The sequence below is a fragment of the Dendrobium catenatum genome, unplaced genomic scaffold, assembly GCF_001605985.2.
Source record: "Dendrobium catenatum unplaced genomic scaffold, ASM160598v2 fragScaff_scaffold_745, whole genome shotgun sequence".
NCBI classification, from domain to species: Eukaryota; Viridiplantae; Streptophyta; class Magnoliopsida; order Asparagales; family Orchidaceae; genus Dendrobium; species Dendrobium catenatum.
The window spans coordinates 241,880-263,025 of NW_021319207.1; the positions used below are offsets into that span (position 1 = coordinate 241,880).

Sequence of the window (21,146 nt, forward strand, 5' to 3'; positions counted from 1 at the left end):
GTTGCTTGGAAAATACCGTCGACTGTCCTCTTTTTGGCTGAATATTTAAGTAATTTTGCGAAGCTTGGAAGATGCTCTATGCATCCAGCTGTAGACAATTCTATATAGATATAGACATATCATGGTCAATTATGGTGTCCATTACTTCTTAAAGCAGTTGTTTAATACAAAAATTTTACTAAAAAGATGTTTTAAAAAATAGTAAGAAACTCATTCCAAAAGAAGCGCAAAAAGAAGCAGAGTACCAATAAATTGGATCCACATGTGAAATTTGAGAGAGGCTGGATAGCTTCTGCATATTTATTTATATATAATTATGTATAGTTTAAGTTGAGCTTTTTCACCATCTTACTTGAAATTCTACTAATGACACTGATCATGCATATATGACTTGAAAAGCTTATTTCCCAAGCAATTCAAGCTGCAAAAACATGTTTAATAGTGGGCAAATATGGTGAACTGGTTTGTTATTCAACAGCCAACACACTTGAAATCTGAGGCTTCGGCTTTGTTTGGGACGACTTTCTTTCAACTTCTTAAATATAAAAATTTTAATTTTTTGTACTAAAAAACTGCTTTATGAAGCAGTAAGAAAGCTATCACAAACGAAACCTTCATTTGTGACAACTTTCGTATTGCTTTTTAAAATGATTTTTTAGTACAAAAAATTCAAATTCAAAAAAATTTTGTACTAGAAAGTTATTTTAGAAAGCAAGAAAAATGCAGCCCCAAGCGAAGCCTGAGAGGGAAGTGCACCACAGCTTCAAAAATGTAAATATTTGAAATACAAATTGAATACTACCTTAGGATGCTTAGAAGGTTTCTCTGCTGAAGAAAACAGCATGTGGTTGGGATGCAGTGAGTGAACAATTTTCATGAATGAAGCCACAGCCTATCGCGCAGCCTCTCCTCTCCGGTTCCAAACATCTCATCAACCCTCTCTCCATCTCTATAGAAATGAAAGGTGGGTGTGTAGCGTATGTTCTGAGTGGTCTCAGGGCATTCATCAATGTCAGCGTAGATGAAAGAGAGCTTCTTGAACTTACTGCTTAAGTGGCAGAAAGTAGGAAGGATCTGGCTACAAACTCGGCACCTGCAACTTTTCATTTATGTAAAAGAAACAGGGACCAACCAACAATATCACTTATGCAAAAGAACAGTATATTTCAATTTGTTTGATCCTTTCATTAATGATAGGATTTCTTAAAATATAGATAGTTGTAAGATCACAATTAAGGATCATAAATTTTCTGACAGGAAAGTCAAAATTCTTCGACAAGAATTTGGCTACATACCTGAACATAACTACAACTATTAGCTTCTTATTTTTTCCAGGACATGAGATTTTTACCCACTAAAATAGTATCATGAAATATAATTTCGATCTTTAATAGATCCAACATAATCAACATTAAAAAAATTTCAATCCTCAAATGTTAATGTTTCTTATAGGCAGAGGATATTTCCTTGGAGATTTCACACTAACAACAAATGATATACCAGTCGAGTGATGGCTAGATGAGATAACAAACAAGAAAATGGTACTTAAAATGATCTTTATAGCTTAGGCTTAGTTTGGGACGGCTTTCTTGATGCTTCTTAAAGCATCTTTTTAGTACAAAAATTAAATTTTTTATACTATAAAGTTGTTTAAAGAAGCAACAAGAAACTCGTCCCAAACAAAGCCCTAGTCATCCTCATCGAAATACAGAGTTTTTATGGAAGAATCTGCAGGCTAACACCCAAGAAGATCAATTTCTTCAATAAGGTTTATAGCATATTTCCTTTAAGAAAGATACTTCTTTCTTAACTAATATGCAAATTTAATGCAAAAAAAATAAAAAGCCCCAAATCATTGATGACATATCTTTTACATATATATGTTCTATTGCCTCATATATCATTTATAGTGTCAGTTGAAGCTTGCGATCACCAAACATTACATCGAGGAAATGGTAGGCAAGGATGCTCCACTTAACAACTAACAAGTTATTTTTGACAACTCATACCTTCATAACAAATAAGAAATATCATGTCGACAACCTTATCAGTGTTAGCTCACAAAGAAAACATCTGACGTGAAACATGTAAGTAAACAAGAAGTGCTTTTTGGAAATTAATAATAATTTGAACTTTAACCTTGCTAATCGTAAACTTATGTTTCACCAAGTTCGATTCTTAGAAATTTCCGTTAGAGTTTATGTAATAGCAAGCGATTACAAACGAAATTAACATGATACTTGCAAGCAACAACAAAAATAAGAAAGTAAAACTAATGGCAATGAAACAAAAATCCACGGCTTAAAAATGAGAAGGGTTCACCTTAAGTTCTCTCACTCTTGCTCTTGAAATTGGTGTTTAGCGGAGAAAGGGGAGAAGTAACCCTAGTGATGCCACCACAAGACAAGTGACGCGTAAGGTATTGTTCGCCAGAGGAGGGGAGGTTGATGGTCGGTCGATGATTTGCCAATGTCCAGTTGGTCGTTGCTTGTCAATCATCTCAGCGAGATGATAGAGTATGCGATCTACGTAGCTTTCTACTGAATCCTCGAATTCCCAGTCTGGATCAAAGAAAGGGGATTGCAAGATGTCAATTTCTCCTTGAGCGTTGTATATGAATCCGTGGTCAATCTCATGGTCAGACATGCACTAATGGTAGATGGTTTGTTTTCTCTTCTTTGCTCTAAAACTCGTGAAAGAATTAGGGTATCCAAGAGAAACAAGAGGAGAGGAGGGGCCAAGGAGGAGGAGGATTTGTGGGCTATGTTAGGTTAGGGTTTGGGTGAGAGGATTATGAGTAAATCTAAAGTTAATTTTAGATTTAAGTAATTTGGGAAGGAACTGAATTTGAAATTTAATTTCAAATTCAACTTGGAATTAGAGATTTGAAGTGGAGAGAGGAAGCATGAGCAAGGGAGGGGCTGGCGAGATTTAGAGAGGGGAGGAGGAAATTTTGGGGAGGAATTAAGAGCTTCCAAAATGAGTGAGTTAATTTAGGAAGGAGAACATTAAATCAAATCTAATTTAAATTGAAATTAGATTTAGGTTTATAAACTTTCCTAAATTAGGAATTGCAATTATGGAAAGTATTTGAAATTCAAATTTGAATTTTAAATAACTCTCAATCCTTTTCTTTCTTGCTTGAATTAATTAAGGAAAGACATTATGTTGAGTGGAATCATCATTATGGTGGGGATCATGATGGTAGGCCAGTGGCAATGGGGAACGGGGGTAGGGATGGCGTCGGGTAGGAGAGGGGAATGGTGATTTGGGCCGGTGGGTGGAGGTTTGGATGTGGCGTTAGGGTTGAGGTTAGAGGGGCTGAGGTGGGCTGTTGGCTGGGAGAAGAGAAGGGGTTCGGGTGGTGGGGGAAGAAGAAAGAGAAGAAGAAGTTTTGGGGGAAAACCAAGAGCTCACCTGAAGGGGCTGTTGGGTACTTCGTTTGAGCCTCTCCTAGGCTTCTCCTCTCTCAAGTGTACACACAAGAAGAAGACAAATATCGAATTTTCATTTAATCATTCATTAACCTCTTACAAAGCACAAGACCTCTATATATAGGCCTCAATAATAAAGAAAAGAAGAAAGACTCAAATGCCCTCAGGGCTACAATAAGAACTCATTACCCATAGGGGTAAACTAGGAAAACTGAAATGCAAAATAAATAAAACATAAAATAAATCAAAAGTAAAGACTCTAAATCATATCCGTCGATCTACGATTCCGTCGATGGTACACATGTCGAAATCTCTGGTTGATGTCCTCATCAACATCTATTAAAAAAGACTAAATCCAAGCAATGAAAGATGTGGAAACAAGGCAAGCAACTAGACTTATCAATGCATGGTAGAAATTTCTACCAGTTGAAAAAGAAAAGAGAAGGCATGCTCTCTTAACTAGGGCAAACAAGGTGACATGCAAATACAGACTGAAGAGCTAGATATATAGCCCGTCTTTGGCACATCCCTTTCAAATTTGTCATTATGCTGGAACTCGATCATCAATATTGCCTCCATCTAAGTAAAGGTGATCAAGTGGTCAAAATTTTGTACAATTACACAAAGATGACCTTTACCCAAAAACATCCATAAGAAAAAAAAAAATTTCCAAAAGAACAATAGAGCAATAGAGCAAGAGCTCGTGAAAGTAGGGAAGCCTTCATTGCTAGAAAATGAGATTAAAAAGAGCCACCGCCTTGCCAATTCAAACAAGATAAAGTCTGGCAAGTTTGAAAGAATAGAGATTATCATAGAAATACGTCAAACCAAGTAGTACCCATAATTTATGACTTTGGATATTTAATGGAGGCTTCTAAAGTTGAAAAGCCATCCAAGCTCCATGAACAAAATAATTCTCAAAATTCAAACTCTCAAAAGATATTTCAAAAATGTCCAAGAAACATCATAAGAGATCAGTGGTCAAACAAAATAAGGTGGTACAACTGGGAAGCTAGAAAGTCCCAGTTGTATGGATATTTTGAGATGGGAACCTATAATTTGGGAATCTAAACAAATACGACATCAATCAGATCGCATGTAATCATGATTTAAACATCAAATCATTGATAAATCAAAGAGATCGTGTTCAATGAAGTTTTAACAGCCTAATTTCTCCAAAAAAATTGCTGACGATGATAATTCTTATATCAAATCAATGAGATTAAATAACCAATTGTTAGGAGTCCATAGAGATGATTAAATTATTATTCAAACATCATACAAAGGAGATTAAAACTCTAGAAGCTAGATTGTTGGATCAAATTCAAATTCTATATTATGGCAGGACAAGGATGAATTTTATTATTTTTCTAACTTTTTGGGATAAAATTGTGTTAAAATGCATATTATAAAAATTCATCCCTAAATTATCTTGTAATTTGAAGTTATCTAGTTTGTTATTGTATCTAAAGTTTCCTCTTTTTGCGGAGTTTGTTTAGGATTGGATAAGTATTTGTCTATGCAATATTTACAGATAAACAGGCTTGATTTCCTACAATAAAATGAATCAGAAATCTAAAAAATCTTCTGCTTCCCTCTAATCTCCAAATTCCATCGCAGTTGCTAGTCCAAAGTTCAGGCATTGTAACAAAAACCGTAGCTAAGCATCCTGGCATCGAGCACATATAGCTAGCTATTTTATGGCTCTTCCTTATTGTTTGTAAAGACAACTAGTTTGTTGATTGATTGTTGTTGGTGTCTGCTATAAAAGACGACACCTGGTGCATAACCATATCATTGAAATCTAACACAACAAAACTGGGGAAAATTTTACAAATCTTGTGATCAGAAAATCAGGGAACCATATGTGATTTCGGTGATAAATCAAATACAAATCGGCTGTGGACAGTTTATCAGGAAGAAAAAATATACAGTAGTTTGCTAAATGAAAATTAAAAATAAATCAGTAAAGGCCACTGCTGTCCACAGCTTATCTAGAAGGAAAAAGAGAAATTTGGTTGATGTCACAAGGAGAAACCAAAAACAAAGGGATCTGCAGGTAACAACAAATAATAGAAAACATTTAAAGAAAAAACTCTACATCCAAAAGCGCTCCATGAGGTACACCTATTTTGATCAGTATGTACTTAGGAAACCTAAAGAAAATTAATAAAACCTTTCTGAATCGGTTCTAGCCTCTAATTGTGAGCATAAGAATTTGAGAGATTTGTTATGGTCAAATGGATGAGCACCTGTGCTTAAATTACTTGATTTTAATAAAATGTTTGAAGTTTCTTGAGATGCATCTAGTATGGACATTGATTGAGTATTAAGCTAGGAAGGACACATCATTGTATTCTTTAATGATAAATTTAATGTGGCTAAATAGAAATGCAAACTATCATATGAAATTTTGTATTTTTGTGCAAACTATTCATTATCTGAGGCCTTAGCTGTTTAATGAAGACTATACGTTATTGTGGTCATAAATATAGGTGAAGAGAATTAATTTTGATAATATAAAAGAGGAGTATGTCATTTGTAAGGGATTTAAAGAGATTTATCAAGAATTAGATAATAATTTATCAATGCTTGACAAAAATTATATTCTCAAAGATGATTATTTAGTTTAATAATACTTATCTTTGCCTTTTTTATTCATCTTTAAGGGTTTTTTTTTATTTTAAAATTAAATGTTGAAGGTGTCGTTGGACAATTTAGCGACATAAAACTATAACATGGCTGAAGGAAAATATTATTGGCCTGGTTTAAAAAGAGATGTGACACATATAATTTCATAAAGTAGAATTTGTCATACTACTAAAAGCAGAAAACATAGCTAAAGCTGTATTTACACCTTTGCCAATTCCATACAAGTATGGGAGGACATTAGTATGTATTTTGTATAAGGTTTATCACAAATGTTGAGAAAGCGTAATTCTATTTTTATAACTAGTCTTTTTTTAAAAAATAACTAATAGTTTATTTCATGGCATATCATAAACTGCTAATGCATCCAACATTGTTAAATTATATTTTAATGAGGTGGTTAAATTACATGGGTTCCTTAAAATAATTATTATGATTGATATGCAAAATCCATGAGTTATTCTACATAAAGTTTTGAGAAAACGATGAGAACAAAACTACAACTTTTAACTGGTTATCAACCACAAATTGATAGCAGACTATGTTAATAAGTCTATGGGCATGAGTCCATTTGAAATAGGTACAAAGTTTTAACTTAGAAAGCTATAGAGCATGTTGAGCTTACTATAGAGTAGGGGTGTCAATTTGAGTTGGCAGGCAGGGTTCAAATCTGACACAAAGTTGACTCGACTTGAATCTAATTGACCTAAACACAACTTATTTATTATACGGGTCAAAATCTTTAACTTGAACCCAACTCAAACCAAACCCACATCTGGCCCAACAAACTTGTATAGAAAAATTGAGCATGTACGTTTTTATAACAACACAACCCAATTAACCCGAATATGACGTGGTTGACTTAATCAACATGAATCAAATCTAACCAAAACCCAAATAGTAATCAGGTCAATTTCAAGTTGATTTCAATTTTTTCGGTTCAACTCGAACCCAACCCAAATAATAATTAGCCCTATAATTTAGGCCCAAAACCAACTCAAATAAAAATCAGGCCAAACCGAAATTAGATTTTTTAGATAAGTTTAAGCTGAGTTATCAGGTCAGGTCTTGTCTTTTACTAGCACCCCTACTATTGAGTATAGATCAAGTATGTTTGCACAACCATTCCCATAATATAGACTAACTTGAATAAGAAAATTTTAAAAAATTTGGATAATTAAATATAACAATAAGATTTATGTTGATGTAAATAGGATGTTTATAAAGTTTACATACGACAACGAAGTAATGGTTTGTTTAAATACAAAAAGTTTCACATTAAAACCTTAAAGAAATTAAAAATGAAAAAGGATTGACCACTTAAAATTCAGCCACCCATTTTAAGTAATGCCAACAAATAAAAAAATCTATGAAAAATTGACATTGATTTAATGTCTTACGTAACCTTGTTTCATGAACCTAATGTCAATTCCATAAATTCTTCTCTTTCACTATCTCCACTTTGTGAATTTTCATCTAACAATTTCCTAGACAAATCTATATAACTTGCACATGAAGCTACTATAAGTGATGATATTGTGATCAATATTGATGATGAATTTCAAAAATATCTTGTGCGCTTGCATTCATGTTTCATTTTGCCAAAGACATATGCTCAGTGAAAAACAAATGCTAAATTTCTCGGAGCCAAATTTGTCCAAGCCGAACAAATTTGGCAGAGATCTGCGAGTTTGTAATCGTTAGAAATGCTAAGTAGAGAAAAGACCCATGTAAGTTTTATTTAGTTTCATTAATAGAAAGTATAGGAGGGCAACATGATGAGAGCTGAGAGCAAGAAAAACTTTCTCAAGGCAATGTCAAACTCCTTATGATTACTCTAATGAGTTAATGAGAAATATTCATACTGTTAAAGTGGCTAGAAATGAGCCCTTTCCTCCTGAAATTTAGATTCACTGGATGCAAGTTTTTTTTCTTTTAGTTCGCTGTATGTTTGGTTTAAATTTTCATTTGAGTAATGTATAATGTAATTTCACTTCTTTCTTTATCCATTGGCCTGATTACATATAAGCCTACAAATTACAAATATAGAAAAGGAAAAACAGCCAATTCAGGGGTTGAACATGCTGCTCACACATTTTTTTCATAAAACATAAGCATTAACTCAAAGTTCCTTTCTTTCTTTCCAAACAAAAAGTATCAGCATTCAAACAAGAAAAACTGCTACCATTCTTATACAAATATTCACATGAATTTGCTAGTTTTTTAAAGAATTATCCAACATACACTAATGATGTTGAAGCCATATCTGAGGAGGAATCATCTCAACCAATAGTTGATTAACGTAAAGAGACTTTGAATGAAGGACTTCCAGTCTTACTAGAGCAACCATAAAAGAAATTAGCTAAAGTATAACTAAAGAGTGGCAAAGAACTTCCTCATCAAAAAAGAGGTCCATTTTTGTTAAAGACAATTCTTTCCTGCTTTGAGCAAACATTCAGCCACCCCCAAGGAGTGGAATAAAGTATCATCACCTAGACATGAAAACTTATGCAACTCAGCATCTAGGAAGCCCTATCAAAATCAAGGAATCTATGGAAGACTCGTCAAAACCCTTCTATGCATTTTTTCAGTAATTCATAATCAAGGCTCTCTATGCCTAAAATGCTTTTGTCATCATATTATTTGATCACAATGTTCTGGTATAAATTGCAGAAAATAGCTAACTACTCTATATTATTACAAAAAGCAATGTTATCCAAAAGAAGGTGAATTTTATTAATCATTAGAGCATGACTTTGCATTACGATGATCGTCTCTTGACATGTAGCATGAAAGCATTACGATGATCGTCTCTTGACATGTAGCACCTTGGAAGAGATAAGGTGTCCCCAACAATGCTTTATCGAGCAAATAAACCTAGGTTCTTTCATCCTACAACTCAAATTCAGCAAGATGTATACAGAGGCTAAGCTCCATATTTTTTATTTTCATATCTCATTTAGAGCTTTTTGTAGAATTCGTCTCCAAAGCAAAGGAGCACCAAGTAGATGATAATATGCGATTCTTTTCAGTCTATGTAATTACAACAACAACAACAACAACATCAAGCCTTTGTCCCACTACGTGGGGTCGGCTACATGAATCCTTTTACGCCATTGTGTCTTGTTAAAAGTCAAATACTCATTTAAATCTAATAAAGAAAGATCATAACTGCAAATACCATAAAAAATTTCCATTTGATGGGACCCTTCTGATAAGAAATACTTGATTTCAAGTATTTCCTAACCACTTTAGAAGCAATAATCAATGATAACCTGCTGTCCACAGCAGAAATCAGCCCCCAAAACAGTGGAAAAATAGCAAATAGGAGAAAAACAGTGGAGAAAAGACTTGTATTTTACTAGTAGAGGCAACAAAATAGAAAAGATACAATTGATCCTCAATTAGAGAGGAGGATCGATCTCTCCCAAATCTCTAGACGCCGCTAGAGCCCAAAGAAACCTAAATCTACGAGATCTCAAATTTCAGCCAAATTCAAGATACTCAAACCCTAGAAAAATCAACTATTTAATGCATACAAATCAAAAGCAATTCCCTAAACAATCCCTACATTCAATTTCCCTCCTAAAATCCATTCAAAAACCTTCCTATTCGGGCGTGCGGCTGAAACGGCGGGCGTGCGTGCGGAAACGGGAGGCGGAACTTCCGCCTCGTTGTGGTTGGGTCGGTCCCGCGTGGACCGGCTGGACCGGTCCATTGGACCGGTCTAACACCTTCCTGTGCAATTGTAAGAAGTTATGGCGTTGATTGTGAAGTCCGCAGCCACCAAAGAAGGCAGTAAACAAGATGGCTTTAATGTTTTACAAAAATGTGCCCCCAATCCAATATGGTCATTATCACTAAAAAGCAATAATGAAGATGACCAGGAAGATCCCATTCCCCTCTAACTAAAGGGTGCTGGAAAGCCCCTTCCATGAAAAGGTGATGTTTCCAGGACAATTTAAATTCAAATCCATATCTTGATCCCCTCTTTAAAACAAGGATGGAATATACTCTAAGGCAAGAGGGGGCAACTAACTCTTCAGCTTATGAAGTCATATTAGTGGTCACTACCATTACTCAACACCTCTAAGAAGCAATAAGTTGTTAAGTCCATAATATAGAGGAGATGAGATTTTCTAAGTTCCTCCAACAAAAAATTTAGCTTTTTAACTCTGAGGTATCCAAATGACAGAGTAAAAACTAGTATGTTTGACTTCTTCGTGTCAAGGAGATGCTTTCAACAACAATCATATCACTACTCTCCAATCCAAAGGAGCTCAATTCATAGGAAAGAGTAAGCCCACCTCTTTGAGAAGCTCTAGAATATAGAAGGTTCCTAAATATTGGAGCATGACAAGTACACAACCCTACAACTCGAATATTTCTAGCCCTCCCATGCACATGTAAAAAGCATGTTATATGTTGAATTCAAAAGGCATAAATAATGATGTGGATGATATTAGTTATGGTGATAATATATCAAGTAGACAAGGCATTGAATAGAGAAGCCTCCATAGAACTCAAAGATGGCAGTTGAGAGGCTCATATAAGACTCATTAACCTGCATGAACTTCAATTTACAAAGTTCCATTATGTAAAGGAGCCGTAGGCCCTAGCTTCTTGTCATGTATCTCTCATAACATAAGAAGTATATAAGTTGATTTGTTGATTACCACAGTTCCAACTCCTAAATCACCTGACAGATTTCAACCTTCATATTAATTAAAAATCTCTTAGTTTTGATGGAATGAAGTTGATTTAAAGTGAACATGAAAGCATGAGAAATTGCTCCATCATGGATTTGTGGGGAACGAAATTGATTTAATTGAACATGAAAGCATTAGAAAGTGCTCAATCATCTCCTTAAATATACTTTACCCTTTGCACTAGAATCATAATAACTTGCTTCAACAATTGAACTTAAATTCATGAAATATTTTGGAAAAATGGTTCTAGGGCAATCTCACTAAAAATAACAAATTAGATAAGCAGCTTTAATTTTCAACATAAGAGAATAAACCTTAAAATTTCTCAAAAATGTCAAAATACGAAACAACAAAGGGTGAAAATAAGATCATACCATGAAGCCCCATAGTTTATAACAGCCTAAACAAAAAAATTCAATATCCCATTAATTTAAAGTAGTTATTAAGGATAACCACTCCAAAAATTAAAGAAAAAGGGAGAAAACTCAAGACTCACAGGTGTCCTGGAGGTTTTAATGTTTAGTAAGATCTCCTTGAGCTGGGAATCACTCGAGGCAACATGGATCTTATGTGGAAGTGCTAATCCCAACCCTTCCAGGCTTGTTCTCTTCTCTCCCTCTATCATGATTAGCCCAACTGGCCAAAAAAATTTTTGATGGCAGAACAATAAGATGGGTTATGTTTCCAATACATGATTGCATATATAACCTGCCTATGTAAAAAATATAAAGTTCCACCATAACCATGTAAGAGATGCTAAAAACATAGACATCAACGCAATTATATCCACCAAAACTAAATAAAAGTAAGACAAATAATTATTCATCAAAGGGAATCTAAATCTTACAATCAATATTAATAACCAAATAATACTTATTTCGCTTACTATTGATATGCGACTCTTTCCTAATACCTTAAGGATTACACGTAAACAACATGACTAAAAAATAACATAACAATAAGTCAAAAATTGATAACTAATGCCAAACAATAGAATATTAGTAAATATAGGTGAGATCAGTAATGCTTAATGCTTTATAAAAATATCTTAATGGTCGTTTCTTATTTTCAAGTCAAAGCAGTGAGATGTATGCATCAATGATAATAATAGCAAAAAGACCAAATAATTATCAAGAAAAAAAAGCATGCCTATGCATACTCTAATAATCAATATGTATAAAATGGAGAGATGCAATCAATAAGTACGCCTAGCTAACGTGATGCAATACCAGAGCTCTTATAATGCCATAGCATGCCGTACTTGGACATGTTATCACTCGCACAATTTAGACTTGGGATTTTTTAGAATTATGTAATAATATATAATCACGAGTGATTTTACTAAGAGAATCTTTCAATAAAAGCTTGTCTTTTTTTATTTGTCTTGATTGTTTTAGAAATCTTTTCTTTCTTGTTTACTCTTTCGATGTACAATCCTCTTTATGAATATAGGATGCTTACAAGAAAATTTTAATTAATGATATGAATTCAAAAATATTTGTAAACAAGTTTGTCTCCAACCTATCACTTCAAGATGTGGTTAGCTACACACTCTCTCTAGGCCCATCTTTGGTCTACATTTTACTTCTCTCTCTTGGTGGGCCTCTAATACAACCACCCCTTCCCTCATCATTTAAGTAAACAAAGTGCAAGTCATCTTCATCATCATCATGCAAAAACCATACTTTTTTTGCACAGAGGGAGTTCTCGTGCTTCTGCATCAACCAAACCCAACCCAAGAAAAACACCTAATCGCTCCCTTAACAAAGCCAACACCACTTCCATCCAAATATGCCAAAAAAAAAATTTATAGCATGCTACCTCTCCAAATTGCTAAAACCAATGGCACAATACCTTCTTGATGAAAACCTAATTTGAAAATATTTGGCTTCATCACGCCTTTCTAACATTAAAATCATGATAACTTCTTATGTATAAAATCCCCATCAAAATATTTACAAGTCATTTACATTCATTGCACAAATATCCTTCAAGATTCACAACAGAATTAGCCATAAAATATCTTCCACATAAAGACTTGGCTTATTTGCTTGATTTTTGTTTTCTTTATGTTATTTTTCCATTGCACCTCTAAATTCAAGGAGTTTCTTTTCTACAAAGAGAGCCGACAAAAGAGGAGCCTCCCAAACATATCATCCTTGGCCTCCTTAGTCAACCACATCAAAGAAAAATCAAAATTCCTTGTTCATTTGCTTCATAGTTTCAACTGACTCTGATTACCTGCAACATCGACCACACATCATCGAATCATCTCCATCAATTTCAAGGAAAAACGAAAAACATAGCTCACACTAAAGAACAAAAAAAATCATCCTCTATTGTTCAGCTGTTCTCCAAATACATCTCATCATCTAATGATGACTGCCTAAAATTATGGCATCTCATCATTATTATAACTGGAATAATGATCTTCAAGGCCCTTATAACCAACCTTTAACTTTAGCATCTCATCATCAATACTTCAATCTACAATTGAATCCTATCAATCTAGGTAAACCCACTAAGATACATGGGATGATTTTGAAGATGACCAATATTGCCAAACTTGGTATCCAAATTCACATTTTTCATATACCTCTCATGATGCCCATGGTCTCACTCATTTTTTATACTATCATTGATCACATCATACTTCTCATAAACAACATGATTACGATACCTAAGATCACACTCATCATTCATATTTTTATCAATCACATCAAATTTTGCATTAAACACATCATGAAATCAATATTTATGTTTGTCTTAATGCCATCATTTTCTCTAACCATATGATCACTATCCACACACAATCATTCAATCAATCCTCAACCAAATTATCATTACACTTAATTACATTATCCACCACTCTCGCAAACTAAACAAAAACCCAATATTTCTACTCAATTCCACAAGCTCCACATTACGGTAGTTTTAAGTGCCTCACCAAATCCATTTGCTCCATCAGTCTTTCTATTTTCGCCTACTTATGTTGAGAATCATACCCAATCTTGAGATTGATATAGTAACCAAACTTGAGCTTGATGACGAGCTCGAATTTTAGCCCAATTATATGTGTAAGCTTAAACTTAAACTATAGATTATGCCAATACTTAATTTTACAACAATATATTGATTTGAAAATATTATTACATTGCTCTATGAGCTAGAGATGTAAGATATCGTTAAGCTCAGGAGCCTCCAATCATTGTTCCTCAATTTCTATAGATAGAAATATAGGTTGTTCCCCCAATGTCTTATCACATTGCCTGGTCCATCACAAATTGACTTAGTTTTTCCACATTTTCAACCATCAGATCATTATATAGGTGATCATAATACAATCATAATGTATGAAAGCATCTAGATTCTCAATTGGTGGAGTTAGAAAATGCTCTCGATTACCTGTAATTTTTCTTACTCCACTCTCAATGTTATAAGTTGGTTTGTACTATCCCTATTACCCTAGCCATTTATCGTGGGACCCTCACACATGCTGATGATTTTTTACACTTGAATGATAAGTGGACTTGAATGATAAGTGGTGACATCCAGCTCCAAAACCCATATGTTATATATTGCTTGTTCAAATATCTCTCAACACACGTGCTCTTTATGATAGGAATCAACCTCCTCCACATCCACAAGACTATAGTGGTTGATTGCTCTTGCAGAATTGAAACTACACATGAGCATGTTTCCCAACACCTCTTCCATGGACACCAATCCATCCAATTCAAGGAATAGTTTTTTGCGCCACAAGCGAGTTAATACAATACAAACTATTTAACATTTTATCATTTACCTTAATTGGACATATCATCACCTCCATTATTTAGATTTATTATGAAATAAATGTGGGATCGATAAATTATTTAATAAAAGATGTTTTGTGAAAATTTCAATATTATTTCCCTTGATTGCTTTAGATATTTATCTTTTTTGTTATAAGAGAATTTTGATGAATCATATGAATGCAAAGATATTTACATGCAAGATTCTCTCTTTTCCTCCCTCCCTTTCTCTTGCTTTTGTTCATGCTTTTGCATGACCATCAAAAAAACCAATAACAGGGAGATTGTTTGCTCCAAAAAACCATCGATTCCAAGTGAGCATGTTAACTCTAGCGAGCACCAAAGCATCAGGCATGCTCATGTGCTAAGCATAACAATAGCATACAATTTGCACATCTCTATCATCTCATAAATATAAGCATTAAAAATGCAACATTTCACTAGTGAGAATGAACGATTCCAACATGCTCATCAAAAAATGTTGGATGCCTTATAAAAAAGCACATAATACTATGAAAACTCAACCATAACATAAGGTGTAGTAATAGTAAGGTGCTAATAAACATGTCAAAATAAACACTAATGCAAACACATAATAATCAATCCAAACCTACATACCACATGCATCAACATAAGTAGGGTACACAGTTGAATACTGAAAACCAATAAGAAATAGTGAGAAATAAATGAAAAGATACCAAAAAAATCAACCCTCAAGACATCAAATTGTTGAATCCTCAAAAAAAGAAAATCAAAAACCTAAAACAAAGACCATAGGAATTTTTCATAAATTCGTCATAACATAGTTTTTTACAATGAATATGAGGCTATGTATAGAAATTTTAAACTACCCCCAGCTTAATTTCAAGAAAATCTTCATAAAAATAAATATAAATATAAATAAGGGCAAGAAAACTAGGAAGCCAAAACAATTATTGTAGGACTTTCTCATTAAATGCATCATAAAGTTTAAGGAATTATTTATTAAAATTGTTTGATAAGTAAAAGTCCAAACCAAGGCTAATTGTAAGAGAATCTTCATAAAAATAAAAAATAAATATAAATAACTACTAATTGTGTATAAATTAAATTTTTAAATGCATAAATAAAAGACTATTTGGGGTATCATAAAAATAGTTAGATAATTGAACATTCAAATTACCCCCAAGGCTAATTACAAGACAATCTTAATAAAATTAAAAATAAATAAATAAATAGCTGAATTATGAAAAAAATTAAATGCATAAATAAAAGCCCTATCTATTTGAATCATCACCAATCAAATTTTAGACTACATTAATTCCACTAAAGCACAAAGAGCTATTCCTTAGAGAGTAAGAGTGGTGGAGACTCTCTATGAGGCTAAAGTAGTAACAAAACATTCCATGGAAGGAGCTTGCATTTTCTTGAAGATAGACAATACCTGCATCTTGTAAGAAACTTTTGTGGCAATTCCAAATGCTACATCAAACTCCAATCTTGACGAAATGCCTTTGAGTAGGAGAGCAAGCACAAATTTTAACAAATATGATGGCAATCTTGAAGGTAGAAGAATGACATTGCAGATACTACTTTTCCCACATTTTACTCCAGAATCCCTTTTTTTTTCTTGCATTCAGATGTATATCTTGGTTAAGTTTTGTATTATAGCTAATTAGTTACCATTTTGCTAAAGTTTCCATCAATTTTTCATCATTTTGCACTTGAATACAATAATTTCTTAGAGGTTTGTCCCTTAACTCTACCAATTTCCTATAATTGAATTCTCTCCTATCTTTCTCTCCCCGCATAGCACCTTTCCTCTCTCATAAGAAAATAATTGAAAAGTTGAATTCTTGTCAAGAGATTCAATGACACAACCCTCACACCTCTTTTATCTCTCCAGTGAACAAGAATGAAAAATCTCATATTTTGTTATTGTCTCTCTACACCAACCTCCATTCTCTCTCCACCTCATCTCCTATAGTCCCTCGAGTGCTCCCAAAATTTCTTAGCAAATTAGTCAAAATCAAAATTTTAATTTCAAACCTAAGATTCCATTTAAATCCTCAACTTTTTCTTGAAATTCCACCACCAATCTAATCACATTGTACATAATAATGTTATTGCTCTTTAAGATTACAAGCATGTTCTTACTCTACCCTCCAAACGGCCGACTATTGTTGTTGATTCTGAATTGCATGCCAAACTTGAATTCTATTTCTAGTTGGTTGGGTCGCTTTAGTAACTCGCTATTACACGTTCTGGCACTTCATTTGTTGTATTCTTCCTTTGTAGGCATATGCATCGGCAATATCACATTCATTTATAGTTGCTGAAACGAATTTTAAGATATCTTCAAGGAACCATGCACTTTGGATTACCCCTCTCTTGTTCCAAACTTGAGCTTCATGCCTACTTGGACTCTGATTGGGTTGCTCACAAATGTAATCCTTGTTTTATTACTAGTTATTGCTCTTACCTTGGCTCCACTTTAATGCCGTGGTGTGTCAGAAAACAAACTATCATAGCTCACTTTTCCACTAAATCTGAATATTGGGCTTTGACTATTGCAACCACTGACAATATTAGGTTGAGATGCTTGCTTCTTGATTTTCATATTTCACTTGATGAACCCACACCTATTTTTTTGTGATAATGTTTCAGCTCTTCCCTTGACTAATAATCCGGTGTTTCATGCTCTTACTAAAAACATCGAGGTTGATTTTCATTTCATTCAAAATTGTATCGAATCCCAACATATCTCTGTTTATCGTATTACTTCACAAGATCAACCTACATATATATTTACATTCCTTGTTTGCTGGGTTCTTTGCTTACTTCAGATCCAAGTTAATAATTCAAGAACACATTGTTAACTTGTGAGGAGATAATAAATGATTAATTCAAGTGATAAGTTATCTAGGAATGGTGTTGCACGCTCTAAGATCTCTCTGTCTAAGACACCTGCTGCTACTATACACTTTATTGTTGTAGTTCATCCAGCCATTAGTCTCCAATTGATCTTCATCTCATCGCGTGTTGATAACTAACTTTAATACATATATACCAATAGTATTGTGGAGCTTGGGTTCTTCTTCAATGGAATAGGGAATCAGTTTTATGCTGCCGTTATCCATTACGTTCTTCATTCTATATGAATAGTTTCGGCTATCAGATTTAATGCAAGTCTGACGAAAGGTTTCTACAGTTTGGATGCAGGATTTAAGCAGGATTCGAGTTAAATCTTGCCAAACGCCTGCTCAAATATCACGGTAAGTAAATTCCCATATCATTGCGTTTTCATATTTTTCCTAAATCCCGGGTTTAGTAAATCCCATAGTTTACAGGACTTAGCTGCAGAAGCTCGCGAAAAGGGGTGAAAGATCGTCACCTTCGTGCGTGGCGAGCTCCCGTCGTGACTTCCGATCCAACAGGAACGACGTTGTCGAAGAGGGCGAAGCAGCTTCCACTCTTTCAAAACTTCACCCCGCAAGTCGCAACACGGGAAGCCGAAGCGGCAACGAATATGGAGACAACGAAAAGCAAACCCTGCGGAACAATTATGAGTTCAGGTGACCTTACATAGCTCAGGCTCGGATGCTAATAACATGTCTCCAGACTCCAGGTGGTCTTATCCAATATCGTACGGCCTGATGACTTGACCCGGGATTGTTATGTTCGTGTATTGCTCGGTATTGCTCTAGGTATTATTCGATATTGCTAGGTATTGCTCGGTATTGTTAGGTCGGCAATAATGAAAAATATTGTTCTGTGAAGACTAATACAAAGCAATACCGAGCAATACCTAGCAACATGCAAACATAGCAATCTCGTCTATGTTCCGGGTCGGGGTTGTCGGGTCACGCGTTAAATAGTGAGAACACGTGGCACTATTTTACTGGCGTCTGAATGTAGAGCTACGTCAGGTGACTGGACCAAATAAAAGTTCATATGCAAGCTTAGACTATAGGAAGAGTATGGACAAAGAATATCAGAAAGGCCATGGTCGAGAATACCGTCTAGTGACCCTAGTTCTTTCGGTCCCACTCTAGGTTGGGTTAGGTGAAATAATTTCATGCAAATATTTGTAGATTAATTAGAATTAGTCCTATTATTTTATGTTTGATATCCGGCTAGTTATTGTTCGTTACCCCAGTTTGATATCAAGCTCGGTATCGAGTTTGGTATCGCTGACGTAGCGCATTTTAATTGGTCTCCGGATAGTGAATTGCGTTCGGTGTCTGCAGAAAATAATCTATTGATTGGGCCCTTGCTTTTGCTTTATTATTTCATTAGTTTAATTAATATGCAATTAATTAATAATTATAATGATATTCATATATAATTAAGATTGATAAAAATTTTGCTTAGGAAGGACATACTAAAAAATCAGAGAAGAGTAATTATAAAAAGAGACGAACAATGATAGACTAGAAATTCACACATAATAAGTATACAACTATAATATTAAACTTTTTTTCCACTGTGGGATTGGCTATATGAGTTTTTTTCTACATTGTGTCATGTTAAGAGTTAAATTCTTCCTAAATCTAATAAAGAAATATTATTTATGATATTTTCTAACTAAATCTTTTTAAATATACCTCTTGCCTATAAAATTTTGAAATTAGAATTTATGTTTCACTAATTTAATAATTTACTAATCAATGATTATTTTAAATATTAATATATTATAAGTATTATTCAATATGATATTAGGATATAAGAAAAATAGATTAACTATTATTATTAATTATGGCTAAATTACATGGATTACACCTGAAAGCATAACTCTTTTTTTTTATTTTGTAAATGATTTTAAGAATTGAATATATAGATATCTAATTTATAAGTATAAGTATAAATAAAAATATCATAATAAATAAATTAGTTATATTTTTTTAATTATATTTTATAAGTATTATGATTAAATCCTTATATAAATTAAATATTTTTATTATTTATATGATAGTCTAATTTTTCTATTATTTTATATTTACACTGTAAGAAAATGGAGATAATTGATGAGACAAGTCATTTGTGATGGACAATCTTTTTTGTTTTTGTATACATAAGAAACATTTATTGATGGTGGTGTTTAGCAGATATTGTTCCCATAAAGGAGGAATCCTGTGTAGTTGGTTCTGGGTTGCTATATTTCTCAAGATAATATATCATATTTATGTGTTCAATTACTATATTTTATACTTTGATAATACTATTGGATTCCTATATCACTATTACAAAATTATTGTATAAGGGACTCATTAAATAGTATGTTATTATTGGGAATAAATTTGTCCTAATATTATGCCTATTTAAGTCTGATGGTTATCAAGTTTGGAGGCACCATAGTTAGCTCCTTCTCAACTTATTCCTTTTTTCCTGAAGTCTTCCTTAGTTCTTCTTGAGTCTATTATAAGTTACAACAATAAGGATGGGTCATATCTTTAAGAAAGTTAGTAAAGGTTCCTCTAACACATTATTAGTAGAGACAATAGCTCGGCAAAGGAAAAAGTGCGACTAATCATCAAACCCTAGATTAGAAATGCTTATGCATTTGAATGATGCATTCTATTGTTGCACTCATTTTTTAATGTTGGAACATGATTAGTTGCTTATGGCATTACATGTGGAGACTATGAAAACACACAGTGACCCACAATGAAAGCATTTCTAATCGGACATGGTTGGAAAAATTTAAAGCGTTTGATTGTCATATTGTTGGGCTAAATTTTCTACAAAAATATATCTTTAGCTAAATTGCCTCATTAACATATTGCAATATCATGAAATATATGACATTAATTTAAACATCAACATGTATCGAAAGTGAAGCAACCATGATGACAAGTTTATATTAAATTTGCACAACAAGTTAATGAGTAAGCTTGTTAAATATGATAGGAAGAAAAACTCTTTTAACTGGAATTAATTGGTAAAAAATCTAACACTTATTTGAGTACTACATTCATTGTTATACAACTCATCTACAATTGCAAGCTCGCATGCAAAAGTTATTATGGAGCAGAAGTAGGAAAGTGAGGAGGCAATATAAAATATGGTAGGTCTAGATATATCATTATTATCTAGTTATGCTCTATAGTGTGAATGTTTACTTCTATTGATGGTCATCTATTATAGTTGTAATGTATATTTATATTTTTGTTTGACATATGTAAGTTGCTCTCTTCTTTTTTTATTTTGTCACCTTGTATTGAAATATATGTCATATTTTAAATTAAACTGTGTAATCTTTGATAGAATGCAACATTGAGTTTTCGGCACATGAACTATTTATAATAAAGTTGTATTTGATGCATAAACAAGAATGTTATAATTCATGTTACCTAATTTTACTTGGGTATGTTATGTTTGATATTTCAATTAATTAGCATCTCTCATATAAATGATTTTTTTTTTCTTTTTCATAAAATAAATGGAAAGAGAAAATTCACTAATATTTCACTCAAAGATATATATTTGACGTGCACAATTACAAAATTATTTTAGCGGAAACAATGACAACCTAAGGTCTTTGATGAATTGGAATGACATCTATCCTTGGGGTGTATCAA

The 21,146-nt window shown here is 33.3% G+C and overlaps 1 protein-coding gene across 1 annotated transcript; it reads right to left on the reverse strand.

Annotated features, from left to right (window-relative positions):
* Nucleotides 1-742: 742 nt before the first annotated feature.
* On the reverse strand, nt 743-18,155 carry LOC110094367 (thioredoxin-like 3-3). The gene is made up of 4 exons (XM_020819587.2): nt 17,960-18,155; nt 11,289-11,428; nt 11,167-11,192; nt 743-1,093 (listed from the first exon to the last, which is right to left on the reverse strand). Exons 2-4 carry the CDS (start codon nt 11,415-11,417, stop codon nt 874-876), a joined length of 375 nt encoding a protein of 124 aa, XP_020675246.1. The 5' UTR covers nt 11,418-11,428; nt 17,960-18,155; the 3' UTR covers nt 743-873.
* Between the last annotated feature and the right edge of the window lie 2,991 nt (nt 18,156-21,146).

Bases quoted from the DNA above. Each gene is read 5' to 3' on its own strand.
- LOC110094367 (XM_020819587.2), bottom strand. From the start codon at position 11,417: ATGATAGAGGGAGAGAAGAGAACAAGCCTGGAAGGGTTGGGATTAGCA. The intron at 11,193-11,288 runs GTGAGTCTTGAG...TTTTTTGTTTAG, and splicing joins TTAAAACCTCCAGGACACCT to GCTGTTATAAACTATGGGGC. The intron at 1,094-11,166 runs GTATGATCTTAT...GAAAAGTTGCAG, and splicing joins ATAAACTATGGGGCTTCATG to GTGCCGAGTTTGTAGCCAGA.